The 20,473-nt window shown below is 39.5% G+C and overlaps 3 protein-coding genes across 16 annotated transcripts in view; 2 read left to right on the top strand and 1 right to left on the bottom strand.

Moving 5' to 3' along the window:
* Positions 1 to 11,703, top strand: part of LOC138049803 (doublesex and mab-3 related transcription factor 3, truncated-like) — a 66,478-nt gene extending 54,775 nt beyond the window's left edge. For 12 of the 13 annotated variants that reach the window (XM_068896243.1, XM_068896233.1, XM_068896235.1 and 9 more), the window contains 3 exons: positions 7,883 to 8,214; positions 9,593 to 9,694; positions 9,807 to 11,703. In XM_068896243.1, the coding sequence (XP_068752344.1) occupies positions 7,887 to 8,214; positions 9,593 to 9,694; positions 9,807 to 10,582 (1,206 nt within the window). In that variant the 5' untranslated portion in view covers positions 7,883 to 7,886 and the 3' untranslated portion in view covers positions 10,583 to 11,703. Of the gene's footprint in view, positions 1 to 5,033; positions 5,526 to 7,882; positions 8,215 to 9,592; positions 9,695 to 9,806 lie in introns of those variants that run through there. The other variant, XM_068896240.1, reaches the window with a different exon arrangement.
* LOC138049805 (doublesex and mab-3 related transcription factor 3, truncated-like) overlaps positions 1 to 20,473 on the bottom strand; it is a 199,411-nt gene that overhangs the window by 71,112 nt on the left and 107,826 nt on the right. The window contains exon 4 of the mRNA XM_068896246.1: positions 12,978 to 13,241. The gene's annotated coding sequence lies outside the window, so the exon portion shown is untranslated. The remainder of the gene's footprint in view (positions 1 to 12,977; positions 13,242 to 20,473) is intronic.
* Positions 16,204 to 20,455, top strand: LOC138049811 (myotrophin-like). Of its 2 annotated transcripts, none has more exons than XM_068896258.1 (5): positions 16,204 to 16,416; positions 16,745 to 16,858; positions 17,772 to 17,855; positions 18,727 to 18,825; positions 19,189 to 20,455. In XM_068896258.1, the coding sequence occupies exons 1-4, from the start codon at positions 16,348 to 16,350 to the stop codon at positions 18,817 to 18,819; spliced, it is 360 nt and encodes a 119-aa protein (XP_068752359.1). In that variant the 5' UTR covers positions 16,204 to 16,347; the 3' UTR covers positions 18,820 to 18,825; positions 19,189 to 20,455. The 2 variants fall into 2 exon arrangements, with proteins under 2 accessions (XP_068752359.1, XP_068752360.1); XM_068896259.1 differs by having other exon boundaries at positions 18,727 to 18,830.

Raw genomic sequence — 20,473 nt, 5'->3', positions numbered from 1 at the left:
TCTTCCGCAAGGTAAACCGGTATGAGAGAAAGTATGGTATTTAAATCAGTGACGCAATTCACATGCTTTCCTTTGGATGAAGATATCTCGGTACAAAGTCTTTTGGCAGGGATTCTAAATACACTGCAATTTTAGCGTTTGACTTGGACCCTAAGTACAATCCTCAGCATTACACCGGCGAAAATCGATTCAAACCTTAGGTTGAGTGCATGGCCATACAGCCTTATGTGTAATTTTAAGTATACATTGATACAATAAAGTCTCTTTCGATTTCCCAACTTGAAGAACCAGTTAAAATATCATTACAATCTAAATTGCGTTTAAGAGAATATCTTACGAGTTTTTTCAAAGCGTGAACGGATAATTTGTGAAAGATAATGGAAAAACTGTAACCGCGCCGTACAGGTCCACTTGTGTTTGGCGCTTTAAAGCAATTATTTATGAGTTCAAAGCGCACGATTGTGTGAAGTCACCGTTCTCACAAAATGCCTGTGGTTCCCGCAATTTGCGTTACGATTTCTATTACGTTGGACGGTCTTAGAGCAGAGTAGTGATCGCTCTCGGCATAGGTTCCACTCTTCGGACAAGTAGGTTTTCGTTCGCATTGTCCTTCAGACCACGTGCTAGAGTTGGAAATACGACCGCGATTTTTAATCCATTTACTTCGAACAATGAAGGCACGTTCAAGTGTCACTTTCATTTTCAGGTGATACAAGACACGTTTGAAGTGTGACATTCAGGTACTGAGTCTTTGTTAATGTGCCACTTACTGAAGGTGAATTTACAGGGAAAGCACATGGACAGGACTTCGAAAAGAACAAGCAAAACATTCGATTATAACTTAACAACAAAGAAGGCTAAGCCACAAGGGTACCCATGCTTCTGATGGGAAGGGGTATCAATTTTTTTTTGGACTGGACGCAGACGATCTCCCTTGAAAAGCGTGACAACTAGCTTAATCGGAAAAATCTAAATGCTGCCTGCCATGTAGATTTGTAACGTTACAAGTTCCATGGCAGCTTTCATTGAAAGAAGAGAAGCAATTCAAAATCATAGTAAAGTAATTTTAAAAAACCCCTGACAGTGCAAGCTTAAGTGATTAAATACAGCAAACGCGCGGCTAAGGAAAGGAGAGGAATTCGGATAACAACAAAAAGGCACTGATTCAGATCAATTTTACAATACAACGGATGGAAATCAAAAGTTTAAAAAGATGCAGCAAAAGATGTTATAATGTCAATATAATGGGATTTCAAAATACGTTTTTAGTTACCGTCATGTCGTTGAACCTTCGCGATGCAACCCCTTGCTGATGTGGTTGTAGAGATTGTTTCAAATGGTGCTGTACATTGTACAATCTTCCGCTAAAAAAATTTCTAGTCACGAAAGAGAAAAAACAAATCGACGGTATCTTACACGCAAAACATAAAGTCCGCACTAAAATTTCGAGGGAACTACGGCCGGTCTTGGTCTGAATAAAGCAGAAGTAATAATCGACACGCAGACCGAAGCTCGAAAGCAATACGTTTCACGCGTGGCGAGCACGGATGCAGTTTCTGTTAGGGGCTGGCCAAACGGGAAATGTTTGGCGACCAAACGACATAAACATTGTTTGATGACCAAACATTTTAACCGTTTGGCCACTCGCTTCAACATCATCCCGTTTGGCCCCAGGCCCTTACGTGTTAGAAATCAGGGGCGGATCCAGGATTTTCTGAAAAGGGGAATGGGGGGGGGGGGGGAGGGGGGCTTTGTACGCCTTGGTAACTTTCAATGCCATCGGTGTGGAAGGCGAATACCAGGGTTGTGGAAGGTTGTCCAGGGTCATCCCCCTCCCCTCCCCCCTCCCTTGAAATTTCTTTCCGATTTTTTCCTCTAAAACGCCATAGTCGGGCCTGCTAAATGTACGCTAATCAGTCACCACTGACAGAAGGGAGCCAAACCTGTTGACCCATACTTAAACTCATTCGTAACAGTCGTGGTAACGGATAGAAATGCAGTTTCTGTTTGCACATATCTTAGTACCAGACCATTGTGGGAAACACGTCTGTAAGGTCACATTTCTCCTCCTGCGGCAGACTGCGCGAACACGACCATCACGTTTCCTAGGTAACCTTGTAAATCAAATAGTCACAAAGATTTTTATACTGAAACTCTGCAGTTATATTGAACGATTATTCGCAATCGCACGCCGTCATTGGGGTTCTATCGGATCACTGTAGTTAACCGGAGGAAAGTTTGGAATCGGTGGGTGGGGATTTAAATTTACCGCAAGGCGGCAGTGACGGGTGGAGTTTTCTGGCCTCCTTTGCCGTCGCTTGTTTGATGGTCCACGCACCAGACAAAAACCAGAATGGCTACAGCAAAGGATTTACACCGCTTAAAAGCTTGAACCATGTGAAGAAACATTTCAAATAACTGAACACAAAAATGTGAAGAACCCCATCTTAAACAAGGAACCCGGCTTGCTATTGGGAAAGCAAGAGGAGAACATTAAATCGGTGCCAATCGAGGGATTTGAGCCAGAGGAATTCACTGACACGCGAACCCAGCCAACGCCACAAACAGTGGAGAACGCAGAGTCAGGTGATTTCAAATTGGTTATCACATTGCAGGGAGTAGAGATCTTATTCCGTGAAAAGTGCCTATGCTTTATTTATCAAATGATGAAAGAAAAACATCTTTAAATAAAAAGAGAAAAATAGAACCATTTTCTGTTGACGCAGCTTAAATAAAGAATCAATTGCTTAAAAAGGCTGGTTGAACAAGGTGTCAACAACAGAATTATTGAAATGTCCATAGTAAGAGCGTCGAATACACTGTTGTTCAACGAAAAGAGAACAGGCAAGTTTAAAATTTCTAAACTAAAACGCCTATTTGCCATTATCGCAGCGGTCGCACTGTGTGAGTATGCGCTTACCCTTGGAAACAAAGAGAAGATGTCACAGTGCTCGATCCGTGGAGCCCACGTTTCTTGCTACAACCCCGGAAAAAAGTGGGAAGGAACTCATATTTTTCTTTTTACGACCCAAAGACAGTTGAACAGATGTTTACGTTTGTTCATTGTTTTTTGCCAATGTCGACCGCCCACGTGTCGCTAATGGTTTTTTTCCCTCGTAAAGCTGGTCCAAGTCGCCATTGTGGCCACTTTTACCGGCTAATAATAAGATTAAAAAAGGCAATAATTTAAAAAATAATTGAAAACATAAAGTAGACTAAATTCATTCAAATCTCTGGACTTTTTATTCAAAATACTACTAAACTGAAACTGAACTCATTCTCGACATGACTGGATAAAAAATTAATGCACCAACACCAATCTACTGAAAGACCCGCGGGATCGACTGTACCTCGTTCGAACGCAATCACTCGGACTCTCTGTACACCATTGCTATGAGGACAGCTATTCTCAGAGTTAAGTTTCCAAACTCCTGAATTCAAGATTTTGGATGGCCAAAATCCTGAATTCAAGATTTTGGAATTCAAGATTTAGGTCTTCCAAAATCTTGAATTCAGGATTTTGGCAGTCCAAAAAGAAGTCGTTAATTCTAACTCTAAGTCATAACTCTACTGAAATAACTCTATTGATAGTTAACCTCCATTTCTATACCTGCTATACCACTATGTTTACTATGAAATTGAAACCAAAATTTACAGCCGTATCATGATACGGTCCAACTATAAAGTGCCACTAAAAGCAATTATATTCATACAACCTTGGAGCGAGCGTGTTCATGTTAGTTTAGCACATTTTCCAGCAAAAGCCACCACACGAGTTTTCCCCATAAATTGTTTTGTCTACATGCTTTGAACAGGAAAACAATTAGCCAATATCAAAAATACAATAATACTCTTTGTTTGTATCTCCAAAATTTTGCATAAGCATTGTTTTAAGTTTCTCTTGGGACCATTATAAGTTCCAGGAGAAAATAAAAACAATGCTTATGCAAAATTTTGGAGGGACAAACAAAGAGCATTATGGTAGTTTTTATATTGGCTAATTCATGCAATAATTCTGAATCATTTGTCATCACCAAAAACTGAAACACGTTTTCGTTCGATGGTATTGCACAGTCATTTTTCCGGGCCTCATATCGGTCCGTGAAGCTCTAAGGATGGTACTGTAAAAGCAACGGATTTCTAATTTGCTTAGTTATGTCAACTCTGTCAGAAAATATGAAGTGACATAAGTTGTGAAATAAATCGCAGTGTCAGCCGTCACGAAAATCTAATTTTATCTTTCTTCTTACCCTCATATTTCAATAAAAACCCAATAAGTTTTGGGGTAATTTATCAAGCAGTAGTTAAGCAAACGTACCGGAAACATTCTAAGCGAAAACAAAAAAATTCTTATTTTCTTAATTACCAAAGAACAGGTACTTATTTGTTTCAGTTGAGCCATAATTTCAGCAGCCGTCTTCACTTAAATGTGACAGTATCACTTAGCAAATCACGAGAACGTCGAAAGACTTCTCAGTTTTCACTAGAAGACTTGCTTTCCTTGTGAAACAAGGTTGAAAGATTGCTTGTGGCAATTGTCATGCAAAATACGTTGTGGTGAACATTTCATTTCAAGGTACTTAACAACAACAGAGTTTTCTACAGAGTCAATACAATGGGAAGTGCAGCGTAATTTCGCCAATGGCACTTTGGATTTAAAAATAATTGCTCGTTGCACCTGCTCGGAAAGTATTTTTGAAATGTAAATGGCAGTGGATAAATTACAAATACTGCTCATGTAAAACAACGGCCTTTTCAGAAAAGAAAAGACCTGAGGCCTCGAATGGATGAAAATATTCTTTTCCATGACGGTCGAAGTGTTATCGTGAAAAAATAAAACTAAGCATTTCTAAAACAAGCCCGCCACTCAAGAAAATTCAAAACATGTGCCGTTAAACATCATTAAAAGAGTTCCGAGTGGCCAAAAGTGGTATTAATTGGTATTTTAGTGATACTGAGACTACAATTGTGCCTTCCATGCGGATGGCCTTGTTTTCCCCTCTGAACCTTCACTTGGAGTCAAAGTTAAACAAGCGCCCAAGGAAGAAAACAAGTTGATTAGCGTACAAGAACAAGGAAGAAAGAATATCTACCCAAAAATAGCAACGTTTATTCTTGTTATGCTAAAGAGAAACAAATTAACGCCAGTTACAATTGTTATTTCACAAACCAGTAATTCCTTTAACCAGTTTCAAAAGTTATAGAATGTTTTCCTTTGTGGAAAACGATTTAAGAAGTCCAGCAAAAATATGGCCTTTCTTTGAAAATGAATTTTTAAGCCGTCAGCTGCTTGAATGGAAAAGCTTTTAAAATTGCCGATACGTTGTAATCCTATACTTTACCACCAGTGAAGACTAATGGACGAAGCCACTCCCATGAATGTTAGCTTGTCGAAATGATAACTATCTAAAATTACAAAGAAATCGCGGCGAGTTTAACTTCAAACTTAAATGTTTCCACGCGTTCGAAGATAGCACTCGTTTTGTGGCGAAAGAGTAACGTTCATTACGCGACGGCATTACAAGGTTGGTTGGAGATTTACTTAAAGAGTACAAATGTAGATGACTAGTTATTATCAATCAACTGTATCATCGTTCAACTTCTTCAGGAAAATCTCGCACTGTTTACGGGACAAATCTAAAAAATAAGGAGGATATTCGTTGGACTGTTACACTTAAGGGATAAAAGATAAACTTGTGCGTTGTTAGTCAAACATTAATCGTCGTACTACCTTCTTAATAATGGCGAAATTCATATACTCAGTGATTTTACACTTTCTGCGGACTTGACATGAAATAGTAACCCAAATCTACAGGACGCAGTCGCCACAGTGGTTCTAACAGCGAATAGTCGGCGGATAGCTGGCTAAAGAAACAAACACAGCTAGTTCAGTAATTATTTCAAAACTAATTTAAGGCGAAGCTTGTAACATTTGTACAATGTAGTTTTTCTGATGAAAGGAAGAAAACTATCCAACCAGATTGAATACCCTGAAAATAGATTTTAATATCTTTGTGCCATCTTTCCACACTTTCAAAAGTTCAGTGAAAAATTGGAAGATCTTTTTCAAAGTTTCGAAAAGAGGAAGAGCGTTTCTGACGTCTCGCTGTGCATGTCATTTAAACAACTAAAGACCAAGTTAGGTTCATCAAGAGATCGGTAACAGACGGCATACATTGAAAATCGCCGTTGAAGCTTATCATCACTTCAGGACTTGAAATGAAAATTCGCAACTGTTTAAATAATCCATTCATAACAAAAGGACGTTCTGCATAAAATACTGTGGGAAAGGATCGTTTTAATGTGACTGCATCGACGAACGAAGTCATCTAAAAGTTTGGTCTCATATTTGGTGATAACTGACGCAGCGTTTGCTTTACGGGCTTTCTCACAACGGAACAGAAAAACTACGCCCGTGCAGTAGCTTTTTATTTGAATGGTCACGCGTAAAGAGTTTCAGACTCAAAAAACATTTTCAGACTTCGTTTCAAAGACGACTTGCCAGTAAAAAAGCATTGTTCATCGGCGACTGTTGCTCTTGTTGGGACACAAAGGCTACACCTGATGGGACTTCTTTTGAAAAGCTAAAGGAAGTTATTAGATGAGATCTTGTCTTCAACTTCGATTCCAATACCGATACGTTTTTCTAATTTCCAACATCATGGAAAAGGTCATCGTGCCTCTTATTTCTTACAAATAGGAAGTTACTTTCAATCGCCTTCTCTATAGGACCAAGAAATGTCTTAAGGAACTTAACCGTTTTACACTTGGTAAAGCTTCAGTTAATTACTAACTGAATTTGCCGAGATAAATTATGCATTTGTCGACCTGTTCGAACAAAATTTGTAACACGAAAAACGGGAATGTATGTTCTCTTTCGAGTTTAGCACAAACATTTGGAGTATTCATTCAACCGTTCCTCTCGAAAATTCTACCCGATAACTCGCGTTTTAAGATTCAACGACAATGCATTTTTTTTGTAGAAAAATGAAATTTCCGGTTGCCAAAAAAATAAGCTTATGTAAAAATAGCTTATGTAACCTTTCCCAGCGAAAATTCGGCTAATTTTATTTTTAATCAATTTCAAGCAATGCGCTTCAGAGGAAAATATAACTTCACGCCTAACTTTTGCGATTTACGAAAATAAATTAGTTTAAAATACTTGCAAAAGAAGAGGACTGAGCCCAGTTTCATGGTGACTCCTTATCCATAATCAACGGGGAGCTGAGAGTTTCTTAGCACACACAGCAGACTCGCCATTATCTATGGACGAACCAAAAAGCTCCATCGATTGTATTAGGAAGAGTGTTGGTCACGTTTTGTTTTCTTACACTTTTTTGTTATTTTAAGCCTAGTTTTTTTTTAAGGGCTGTTTTTCATACAAAGGGAGTGTAATGTCTGCATTCCAGACAAGACCATACAGACAGATGTACGAACACGTTTTTGGCCCCCATTTTTTACTGTCCTTATATAATATGTTCCCTTGAGAAAACTAGGCTTACATGCAAAGGCAACTCATTGCAGAAAAAGTGATTCTTCGAAAACTTTCTACTCTACCTGATGCCCATGCATGCAGAGTAAGGTTCTTTTTCGGGATCGCTTGATGTAAACTTTTCAGTTTTAGTATCGCCAGTGGCTGCTGAGGTTCCTGACTCGTTTTCATAAGTGTACACGATGCACGCGGTTTGGAAGCGTGATGGGAAGTGAAAGAGTGAGAGCTCGCAAACACATTCCTGTGTTGTTCGCGTCGTGTCATGAACCAGATTATCGTGCTGAGGTTACGAACCATATAAGTTGCATTCAATCCAAAAGACAACCTTTCTTTTAGGATCATCAAGATTCCGACTCCTCTCGCCATTTTGTGACGTTTTGTTTTTCGTAGGAAAATGAGTGACACGAAAGATTCTGACAACGAAAACCAAGAAGAGCAGTCCGATGGTTCCCCCACCTTACACCACAGAGTCCCAAAATGCGCTCGGTGCCGTACACATGGCACAGTGTCATGGCTCAAAGGTCACAAACACTACTGCCGCTGGAGAGATTGTACATGTTCAAAGTGTCAACTCATAACTGAAAGACAACGAGTTACAGCGGCTCGTGTTGCGTTGCTAAGGCAGCAGCGAAAGGGAGCTGAGTTAAGAGCGAAGTATCACAGAGAACTGGAAAACGCCAGATTGACTTACTCTATGGTTTATCAAGCCAACGGATTAGCAGGTATTCTTGTAACCTGAAGAGGCGGTTGCCACAACCACTATTATTAGGGGAGACACAGGATTAACAATCATTACACTTTTAGTCGAGTTTCAGTCGAGTGTCGTAAAACCAAAACCAAAAGCAAAGTAATTACTTTGACCAATCAAAAAGGACAGAGACAATCCAGTAGACCAATCAAAAACTCGATGTAATAACACGCAGCAGACACAATGCGCGAAAATGCGCATGTGCAAGCCACGACTGGTTTTGGTTTCAGTTCTAATTGCTTGAAAAAGTGGCGCGAGAACTTTGAACCAATCACTGAGTGAAGTAATGCAATACCAAAGCAATTCGCTGATTACCTTCGACACTTAATTGAAAACCGCTCTAGCTTTTGGTTCCTGTTGTTTTTCTCAAAAATTTGATTACAAGACCGATTCCTTCAAACGGTTACAAAAGCAAGAACGAGACGATCGACAGTTGACAAACAGTTATCACAAATCAATTGTTGTAATGTAAATATTTATGTCACTGATCTGGAGATTTCCAAGTGTGTTAACCACAACAATTGGCTAGAAACAAGCATCTTACACATAAACAACAACGTAATTATGAGTAACCAAGGACGGAAAGATTAAAGAGTCATTTAAAAATTTTGCCAGCAAAAGGAGATGTGGCACTGTGAATGGTTTAAACCGAGAAATGACGTACCTCAATATAACTTAATCTTCTTTTTAACAACAATCCTTCAAGTGGGATCTTTACCGCAATTGCTTGTAATCTCGCAATCTGATTGACAAATTTGCCGTTGTCGATAAGAGTCTGAACAACGCTGCTCCCATCATGCTCGCGTCAATTTGTCACGCAATGTAACAGCCAATCAGGAACGCTCATTTTGGGAAATAAACCAATCATATTGCGAGAAAGTTATAGACTACGCTTGCTCTTTCTTTTTGTTATGATTTTGGTCACGCTTTGAAGTGAACACTTTCTTTCGCATTGAATATCGCGGTAAAAAAACCAACTCGAACATTTTCACCACTTTGATGACGAATATCTTTTTCGATAAGAGTACAGACAACGCTAAACCACTTTCGATTCGTTAAATACATACATACTTAAATAAAATAACTACTCCCCATAGGGTCTTCTAAGAGCCAATGAAACACAATCAACGAAACCACAAAACAGAAAAACAACAACAGTTAGAAATCCCAACTGGCCGGAGGCAAACCAGTTGGCTATTTACAAGTGCAGCCGAGACGTTGAACCAACCAGGATCAAAGCCAGGGTCTTGAATTCCTGATCTCAAGGCAAGCGCCCTAACCAGTGGTATGCACTGCCTACTCATTACTACACTCACCCAAACCTCATACTCGTCGTATCTTTCTTTTTCCAGGATTTCCAGGCAATCACCAGCACCCTTTTTACCACCATCCATCCGCTCATCCCAACATGGGTCGACTTGAATCAAGGATAACCGAAATTTCGACAGAACCTGGCAAGTGCATGTTATCCTGTTTACAGTCTGTTTTTATCCCAAGACGTCATTGAAGTCAGTTGATGTTATGACAGGCCTAGTTATAAATTCATACCCTTAATTTCATCCACAGGATCCCGGAAGAGAAAAAGTTCATTATCCGAAGAGGAAGACGAAGAAAATCCAAGTCTCAAGAGAATTGCGCTATCCCCTGAGCTTCAAGTAAAAATGGAACCACAGGAGCCCAAAGATGAGCAAAAAAGATCCCACCATACGAGCACCCCTGAAGCAACGAAAAGCCCTAGCCATGACAGCAAGTTCCTCTTGGAAAGTTTCCGCGACAGGCCGCATGAGTTAAGGTATCCCAGATTGTCAAGAGAGATAACTGCCTTGTCACTTCGACATCCTCCAATGGAGTTACTCGGAAAGCTCTTTCCTCATCACAACAAGACCACGCTTGAGCTTATGTTGCAGGGTTGTCACGGTAACGTGGTCGAGGCCATTGAAATGCTGTTATCCGCTCAGGAAGGTCGGGGAACTAACATGGCGACGCTTGGAGGATGCGGTTTTACCGCGGTTAATCATTCATCGCCATTCCTTCATGGTCCTATCACTCGCAATGTCATCCCCAGACCATTGCCCAGCACACATGCGTGTTCATCATCGCGGATTTACCCTCCATCACCGCTTCCGCCCCCCTTACTTGTGAAGCCAAAACCGGAAATGGCTTTCAAGTTCCCCTCCATATCACACCCACCCTACAGCCCAGAATCAAGTATAGGAGAACGGGCTTATGGACTTGCCGCCATAGCCCACTTTTGTAGCAGGTGTGGCCACAAAACAAACGTGTTTGACAAGTTTTGTGCTCGATGTGGGAAAGGGCTTGGGGAGTCAACTACCGGTCTCTGATTACTCCAAAAGCAAGAAATTTGTGGCTAGTCGGAGCGGAACCTTCACTCAACGAACCTGGACAAAGGAGCGGCAGGGAAGGAGGTGGCGAGGGTGCAGAAAGGGAACACTCTGATGACTACAACCATTGTAGCCATCTTGAGATCTGTAAATGTGCCGATAACAGTTTTCTTTCCAGTCCCCCCTCCCCTCCCCCCTCCCAAAAAAAGAGTTGCCTTCACTGTAGTCAAGATTACCCAAGAAATAGAAATGTAGGCGTGAAGGAAACGAGTGCTATACTACTGACACGTGTCTGCCTTTCATATTGTAGAGTGAAACTCGTGAATTTACAGAATTTCAGGGTCTCAAAGAAAGTAGGGGCAGGCATTTTTTTGACAAAGCAGATCATGATTCAAAGTAATTAAGCCTTTTTTTAAGCAAATGTATGGAGTTTTTGGACAAAAATGCATGCATTCAGTGTACCGAACTAAACTGGAGACTTAATGTAGAAATCACTCTAACAAGACAATGAATTTCATTGTATAGGTATTAAGTGAGCTGCTTACAAAACATACAGCTGTTTCAGCTTATAATGAGCAAGTCGCGATTTGTAATGTGATTCCATTGAGAAGAATCTAAGTGACAGCACTTACAGTCGTTAAGTATACTCGTCTACAGACCTCTGCCTGTTTCCTAACACCACTAACTTCTTCCTTAAAAGAAGACCCAATTACCAAAGAATCATTTCACCTGTTACAAATTTTCTCACAAGTCTTAAAATAATATGAAACGTACTATAGAAATTCAATGTGGATGTTTGCTTAGTAATGCTTGGCCCAGTCTTGTGAAAGCAAGGTTAGCATTTATACGCTGATACATGCTTCCGGAATTTAAAGGAAAATTCATCAAAGCATCTCACTCCGTAAAAGGAAAAACAGAAGTAACGATGCGATTTAAGGATTCCTTTGAGAACAGGCCTAATTGCAAAGAAAAAGTAATGCAGGCTGTGTTCAATGTAAGTATATTTAAAGAAAGTTTCCAATCGTTGTACAACTAGTTAGATTATTGTCATGTATGATGGCGTCATTTATAAAGAATTTAAATAAGGGTAAGAAATTAAAGATACTTTTACATGTAAAAAACCTGTCAACTGAATTGGTTACTTACTTTGCCTTTCAAAGTTCATTCAGATTCCCGGGAAAATTATAATTGTCACGACGTTTACTTGTGCACTGATACCCGAAATGTTCTGTTATTACCCGGAAAAGACGGATCAACAAATTTTTGAAATTTTTTCCACAAGTGAACAGTTTAAGTTTAACCTTTCACAATACACGTGGCCAATTCAAAGACGAGATAACGCTTTCAAAATTGATTGAGTTAGGCCCTGTTTAAGAGGAGGGAGAGTAACCCTACTGCTAGGATTACACTAGTAAAAGGGTCACAGATAGCCCGAGTTTACTAGCAAAATTTGACAGGTAGAGTTACCCTATCATCCGGGACAACTCTAAATGAACTTGGTAACCGCACCCGGTTAGAAACAAGCCGAATTATCCCTAGCAGAGCGTTTACAAGGCAGGTAGGGTTACTCTGGCGCTAGGGTAATCCTTGTGGCTCGGAAAGGGTTACCCTAGCGCTCAGATAGGGTTATCCTCGCATCAGGGTAACCCTATTTGACTTGTAAACAGATTGCTAGAAAAAAGAGGAAATGTGTGAGTGCTAGGGTAACCCTCCTGCTAGAGTATTCCTGGTACTAGGGTAACCCTCCCTTCTAGTAAAACAACAGGGGCCAGATGCCTACAATTTTAATACCCTAACTATCACATCAATCAACTACATTCTTAAAACATGTTACTTTTGTTCTATTTCATGGGCTACCAGCATACAACGAATGAGATACTGTATTTCAAACAACGAATTGGTTTAAATTCGGAAGGTAATTGAAGGAAGGTAATTTGGAGGGGGGGGGGGGATGTTTCTTTGGATAAATACAATGGATGTTCAGTTGAGTGAATCAGGATGAAGTCCCAAGAGTAAATTAACTTGCATTCTTTTTATGTAACACACCCTGAAAAGTTTGAAGAAAACTCGTTCATGATTAATTTGGGTTCGAGTAGTAGCCCTAGTAAGTTGGCTGTTATTTAGTAATGGAAAAGCTTCTATTGGTTTTAAGCTGCATGGAGGGGACATAGTTTTTGACTTCTCAATCCACTGATACCTCAAATGCCCTAAGACGCCCCCAGAGTAAAAGCTGTCAAGTCTCACTCCCAGAGGACAATGGGTTAAGTCGTTATTTCTGTTTTCGATTGGCAGCAATGATGCCAGTCAAATGAATCCCTAATGATCTTTTTGCAGTTATTAATCCTATCAAAATCAAAAAGTCATGATCTGATTACTCAAAGAGGTAGGTACTTACGTCTTCGCACAGCTATTGCCTCATTGAGGCACATTGTCAGTATGCCGCTCCTTGAATCACTCCTAAGATGTCCCCAGCCAGAACGGACTTGGGAAAATCAAAACCAAGAATCAATCATGCAGCATCATTCCCAACCTCGTTCCCAGGGTCTTTGTCGTAGAGGAGGCAGAAAAGAGAGACTCTGGGAACTCCACTCCAACTCTCCATCGGTTGAGTCAAGGTCAAGTCGAGTAACATTACTACGCGATCTCCACTGTGACGACCCTGGAAAATCAACATGTTGGCACGAATTTGAGCCAAAACACGTCAAACACACTGTGACATAAGTATAGACCCTTTGCATAAATGGCAATGTACATCCCTAAGTCTCACATTCATGTAAAAAATCCTTTGTCTAGAAACATAAGTACGAGGCTAAGGATGTACAAAGTATTGTTATTCAAATTTAGGTGCCATTTATGGAAGGGGTCTATTGCAATTAAACTACCACAAAGTAGCCGTTCTCTATCTCTATCTTAGATCTTTTCAGGGGAGAATATTAGGGAGCTTAAAGGTGGCTCTCAAGAGTATACTACAGGGCACGAGTTGCAAAAGGAAACCTAATTAATTTCTCTCAAAGTTTCCCCCGTACCCAATATGGGTACCGATTTAATGAGGCTTATATTTGAGTGTCAATTTTTGGATCATGGCAGTTACCATGGCAACATCACATCTTAAAACATGCAGATATATTCGTATTTTTGGCCAAAATTCCTTAATATTTGTACTTTCTTTCGGTGAAATTATTTTTATTCTTTGCCACATTATGGAAATGATATTTCCTGACATTTTGAAGTCTTATGAGAAGTAGCTCATCGCTGTTACTAGTCCATTAGAAAGGTCGAAAGATAATTTTAACCAAAGGACGCCATTGGCTAACTCGTGGATAAAAATGTACTTGACCAGTGGGAGGCTTGTAGTGAACTTGTAATTTGTCAGAAGATGGCTATTACCATGCAAGGTGCCTTTCGCAAAGCTCAGGCTTTATTGACCAGCTTTTGTTGCACACTTCATGTACCAGGAGCCCATGACTAACTTCACAAAAAGGCACCTTTGAGGGAATGTTAGATGCTTAATTAATTCCAGTTGTTAAATTAATTACGGCGGTTTTCAAATGAGTGTCGTAAAACCAAAACCAAAGTAATTACTTTGGTCAATCAGAAAGGACGGAGACAATCCAGTAAACCAATCAAAACTCGAAGTAATTACACGTAGCCGACACAAAGCGCGGGAAAATTTGCACGCGCGAGCCACGATTGGTTTTAGTTTCACTTTTGATTGGTTGAAAAAGTGGCACGAGAACTTTGAACCAATCACTGAGTGAAGTAATGCAAAACCAAAGTTATTCGCTAATTACTTTCGACACTCAATTGAAAACCGCTCTAACTTTTCTGTTATTCCGAAGAACACACATGTGACAGTATGTGCCTATGAGAGCCTGGAGCCTCTTTGGAGGGTGTCACGGTTTACCGAGTTAAGTATTACGATTCATCTTCAAATTGAGTGATGTTACTCAGTTTCGTTTTATAAAATAATTAGGATAGTACGCGCACTCTCACTGGTCAATAGCTGTGTTTAGATGGGAGTATGTAAAAACGGCTGTAACATCACACGAATTTTGATTGGTTATGTATTGTCAGACGCACGGTTTGATTGGTTGGTAGGAAATATGAGCGTCTGTCAAGAAGAGTTGTTTCAATAAGGAAGTAAAAAACCAGCATTTTCCTTCATTTGTCGAATTATCTTTGAGGAATATTTTATAAATGCAATAGAGGACTTTTCAAACGCGGTTATCAAGTCTGTCCCTAAGTCACGCTTCAGTTGGAGAAAGGTATGGAGTTTTTATTTGTTTTCGACGCCATAATCCGATACTTTAAACTGTCATCTAAGCAGATATTGTCTATTTTTGAGTAAGTTTTTATCCTTAAGTTCCCATCTGATTGAAATCGAATTCCACCACAAGGTCAGAGTATTTTACGGGTCACTGGTCCGACCTGTTTCGAGATATTGAACATAAAAATCATGAACAACCCAGTTTTAAATTTGCTTAATTTGCTTTATTGCCAAACGATCAAACCGAGCGAAGACGCGAGGCTTGCGAGGCGGCCAGCTTAATGCTGCGCGAAGTTTTGCAGCAGGCAGAGAAATTATCGATCGTGCTGTGAAAAGTGTAATGTAAGTGTACGTAGTGTAATGTAAGGTTCCCTGGAGACTTTAGTAGGGACCAATGGAAGCGCGTGTTTTGATGTGTGATGTCATAAGACAAACTTGCATGACACGCGCGCGCGACTATTGATGATCTTGTTTTCGGAGGTGAGTGAAAAACACATTTTTTTCCCATTTCCCTGACCATTGTGTTGTGTTCACTTGCTTTGAGTGTTCTTTAATATTTATTTTCGAACCATCCCATTCTATATTAAGTGAACGAGCTCAAACTAAACCGGCGTACGTGTTCTTATCGGCCGCTGTTGTCAATTTCGGAGTAGAGCAGTTTCGTTTTGTAACCATTGAGTTGTGAACAATTTAATTTAATTTTCAAAGGAAGTATGTTGTCTGTAAAAGACACAGTTCAACGATCAATTTGACTTATAATTCATGGCTGTATCTTGCAAAATAAAAATTTTACAAGTGAAACAACTTTCATGTGCATTATTAGATAGATTAAATCCTTGCCGGAGACAAAATGCAATTTTCAATCGGAACGAACTTTTGAAACACCCTGTAAATACATTTTACATATACTCCTTTTTGTTATATATAGTGTAAACAATAAATAAATAAAAAGTATGCTCACCCTCGTTCTCAAAGTAAGACCTTCGTATTGAAAAAGACATAAATTAGTCTCTCTGATCAACCAACTACGAACCACAACCAGCCTTACTCTTATTTTATCGCTTCAGTTATACCCACAGTACCCATCTAAACAACGGGATTATATTATATTATATTATATTATATGGAAAGAGGAAGCTAGGGGGGAGGGGGTGGGAGAATACCCTCTAGAGGGTAAAGGAGTTAAGGTGTACCTTTACCTAACGGGATCACCCGAAGCCCGGCCACCAACAGATCAATGCTAAAAAGTGACATAAGCCATTATTCTTCAGACATGCCAATGTTTCACCCTTTTACAATGCACCAGTGTGTCTCATGCAAGACTGCTCATTGTCTGTCTCGTGCTATAACATCACGTGACTTTCATTGCAACCTCGAACGTATTTTGTATAAAGAATTCAAGCCGCTCAACTGTTGGACGCGGCGGCCTGCAGCTTTGAAAACCAGAAACGAAGATCAGTGATTCTCTGGAAAATCATCCCGGCGTCGAAGAGCAGCTATGAGTATTTTAGTCACAGCGATTAGATCAGGCAATTTGGAAGTGGTGAAGGAAAAATTTGCCAGGCCAGTAAGTTTGATAATAAGAATTTTCCGGATTCTAATCATTACAACAGTGATGTCTGTTTCTGGGTCAGATAAGCTATCTACTCATGTCTAGGAAAGATGTTTGTCTTCATCAAAATTACTCTAATTTACCACAGAACAACAATGTGAAGAAATTGAAAGATCGAGTGCGAGATTTGCCATTTTCAATGATTCGATGATGGACGTTTGACTTGAATATCTCGTAGTGCATGGCATGCTGTAATTGCCTGATTACTCAGCTATGTGAATTTGAAATACTTTGAGCGGGCTCAGTGATGTCAACGGTGAAAGAAACTTTTTTTCTTTTCAAGGGAAGCCAGGTCAACACGCCTATCCAACACGGTCGCAGTCCTCTCCACATTGCTGTGCAAGCAGGAAAACTGGACGTTATCAAATACCTCGTATCCAAGGGAGCGGATGTGAACGTGAGTCGTTGCATGGAGTTTGTTTGCGCACACCTTAAAACACAATTTCAAGTTTTGTCTAACAACAAGAAGCGTGTTTTTAGTGTAAAAAGCTCGGCAAGTTTAAAATTCGACAAAAAAGGTACCCCACGGAGTAATTAGAGCGATACATTAGTCAACGCAAAAAACCACTTGACAAGGAAAAAACAGCGTTGTTATTCTCCGAGAGAAGGGAATTAATTTGTCAGCCAGTGAACGTCAGTAGACAGAATTTGCATTTACTCGACTGACCTGAAGTCCAACATTTTCCTTTGATTGTTGTCATTTCAGTTCATTGAGCAAGTAAACTATAAGCGCGGTAATTCTTGTTTGGCGAACGAAATAGTAGTAGTTTAATTCAATTTTTGCCTAAGTGATAAGTGAAAATGATAGTGTTAGTCATAAACGGCCACGAATAAGTGCATCGATGAATGCGGGAAAGGCGTCACGCAAAACTAAAAAGCTTTATCAACGTATTTATTGAAGCATTAATCTGGGTGGATCCAAGACACGCCCCTTTTGGACACTTAACCCACATTGACTTCAAGTCGAATATAATGACCGTGAGGAAAAGTAGCCAATGAAAATTGGAGTTTGTACATGGATTGAAAATCTAAACATCCTTGAAGTGCAAAAACAAACTTGTGAGCACGTGTACCAGAAGTATAAAAAAATAAAGAAAAATCGACGAAAATAGATCACAAACTGGAAATTTTGACTTCCTGAATGATTTTGGGTTTAGTACTGAACTTGCAGCGATAGTATTGCCGAAAAGGGGGTTTCATATTGAAGTTAAATGCTGCTCCATGTATGGAGGTTCCGGACTTAACCCAACAGTTCGAACTTCCTTCCCTTGCTTAATCGAGTACACGAAAATATTCTTATTCTTATTTAGTTATCTGACGAAGATGACTGTTCGCCTTTGTATTATGCAGTGCTTGGCGAAAATGAAAACACTTTGAAATATTTGCTCCAAATGGTAAGTTGGACTAGCTATTCGTATCCTAATGGTGAGCTAATTGCATTCAGTACCTTTGAATAATGCAATTGCGTCCCCAGTCTTTCGTCTTGCCTCTTCAAGGAGAGAGGTTGAAACGAGAGCTGTGATACTCACGATAATTTCCTAGTTCAAACTCTTGTGTTTTTTATTGTAACAGCGGCCCATAGATACATCTTTTTGAATGAGCTGTTAATTTAAATTAACCATTTTCATTGTTAAGAAATACTTCTGGAATAATTTTTGCATGCATTTTTAGGTGAATAATTTGTACTAATTTATTATTATATTTTTTAATTGTTCCCTGCTTTTGATTATTTTAAAGTGAAAACGGCAGAATCAGAAGTCCATACTTCTAGCATAACAAATAAATAAATAAATAAATAAATAAATAAATAAAAAGCAAACAAACACTGAACCGTATTGGACTAAATGTAAGAACTGCTCTTTCGTTACAATTCACACTAGGCCCAAAAGCAACGGCTTCATAATGGAGCGATCACCCGAGCTGGGTACTGGAGCAAGCATAGGTGCTGAGCAGCATCTAATTTCTCCCTATTAATATCAAAGCGTAATCAAACATACTGATCATAAGGAAAGGTTACGTTTATACAAACGTTGGCCGTGTAGCACTTGTATTTTAAACAGAGTTAACTGTGGGCCCATTTCCATCAGTAGGGCTAATGCTCATACTGATCATAAGGCTGGTAGTACCAAAAAAATGTATGGAGAACAGTTGGGATAACTACATTTCGACATCAGTTATTTAAGATCTTGGAGATTCAGAACGCTCACTTTATTTCACATTTTGCACAAACGCCCTAGTCCTAACCGGGAGCATGCATTTTTCCAGGGCGCAGATCCTGACGGAGAAGATCCGGACGGAAACAAATTGATTAATACAACTGCAAACGAGAAGATAAAAAGTATATTGAAGAATGCTTAGACACTGGTAAGGTAATAAACACTTGCATTTTGGAGGTCAAACGATTATTGAGACTAAACTCCTTGACAACCAGTATGACACTTCTACATTTCACTGTTCCTAACGACAAGGGGCCTCACTAATAATGGGAAACCCATAAGAAATGAAAGAGTCAAAGTGTTCTAGAAAAATAGACGTCGTCTTTTTAAAATTCAAATGCAAATGCTTAGTTGTCGTTCGCCCAACATCCGGCTATAATCACTGAGCAATCTGTGTCAATCCGCATGAATTGCTCAGTTCATTTCCACGATCTCTCCATAATCTCAGTCAACACCACCAATTGCTGCCTGCAGTAACTTCTTATTTTTTTGGTTTCCTTTATACACACAGGAAAAAGGCGGAAAAAGATGTAGCCAAACATCCCTCAGCAATAAAGAGAGTGGGTTAGATTTTCCAAAGCAACCATGTACGTGTAACAGACATGGAAACTCTAAATTTGCTTGTAAAATGGACTTTAATTGCTTATGAATAGCAAACGCCTTTAAATAATGGGATGATGAGGGTTGAATTTTACACCAAATAGTAATTCTTTATAGAGCTTGTCACTCAAAATCAGAAGCAGGGAATTTGAACGCTTCTGGAACTGGTTCGGTTAGAGTAAGTGCCCAGGGGCTCTTCCCGTTCTTGTAGTAAACTTTCACCACGAACATTCTATCGACTCGCTGTCCCTATGTCTCCGAGGATGGTCACTCAAAAGAAAAAGCGCGTAATGAGCAAAAGTGGCTCTAAGTGGTAGGCCATCATCGGTTGATTAAAAAGAGATTACCATCTTAGACAAAGAAAAAAATCAAATTCAAATTTTTCATTTTAAATTTAGCAAATCCAATTTGAATAGAGAACTCGTGCTCGGCTAAATAACCTTGAGAGTTAAATAAAATGAATGCAGCAATACATGTGTTCAATCAGCTCGAGTTTACTAAATCGTCCAAGCTTGGACATGCTGGTTTAATAAATACCACTCACGTTAAAGTTGAAGGACTAAAAACAGTTTGAAATTCAAAATGTCACATTTTCCGCGGATTGACTCGTTAGGGATTGACGCATTGTTGTTTGTTGTTTACTATTTTGGTTTAGAATTTACTGTTCTCTGGAAGGGCATGAAGCCCCTGAAAGACACCTCGTTCAAAACGACTTTCAACTTCCGTGAATACTCTCTGTGTTACCTGCGTATCATTTTTATGGCAACAAATATAGCAATATATGAACTCCTTGCACCCATTTCCGCGATTTATAGATTACACATTTTGCATCGTTAAAAGGAATAACAATATTTAGGAATGCGCTCCTTCTCCAAGAACTTGAGATGTTTGCATTTTTGATCCCGGTCAGGAAGATACGTGGTGTATTTTGTGATTTAGTGGTTATCTATTGCACAAAATTATCTAAACACGGTAAAACCGTCAGGGTTAGGATTAGGGTTAGCGTTAGGGTTAGGTTAGGGTAATTGTATAATTACTGAACGTTTTATACCTTGTTTAGCAAAATTTGAAACAATAGAAAAAGAGACACCAAGTACCTACCCCCGTTCAGTCCTCGGCCGCTTTACTAAAGGTAACCTGGAATTCAAAAATTCATTAAAATGCCAGCATGCCAAATAGTTGTTTAACGTTTCAGG

The sequence above is a fragment of the Montipora capricornis genome, chromosome 5, assembly GCF_036669925.1.
Source record: "Montipora capricornis isolate CH-2021 chromosome 5, ASM3666992v2, whole genome shotgun sequence".
Taxonomy (NCBI): domain Eukaryota; kingdom Metazoa; phylum Cnidaria; class Anthozoa; order Scleractinia; family Acroporidae; genus Montipora; species Montipora capricornis.
The sequence above is the reverse complement of the archived record's forward strand: the minus strand, read 5'-3'. Positions and strand labels throughout refer to the sequence as shown.

What these genes read in the sequence shown, in the direction of transcription:
- LOC138049811 (XM_068896258.1), top strand. Translation starts at nt 16,348, where the DNA reads ATGAGTATTTTAGTCACAGCGATTAGATCAGGCAATTTGGAAGTGGTG. An exon ending in AGGAAAAATTTGCCAGGCCA is followed by an intron (nt 16,417 to 16,744) that starts GTAAGTTTGATA and finishes TTTCTTTTCAAG; the next exon opens with GGAAGCCAGGTCAACACGCC. An exon ending in TGAAATATTTGCTCCAAATG is followed by an intron (nt 17,856 to 18,726) that starts GTAAGTTGGACT and finishes GCATTTTTCCAG; the next exon opens with GGCGCAGATCCTGACGGAGA.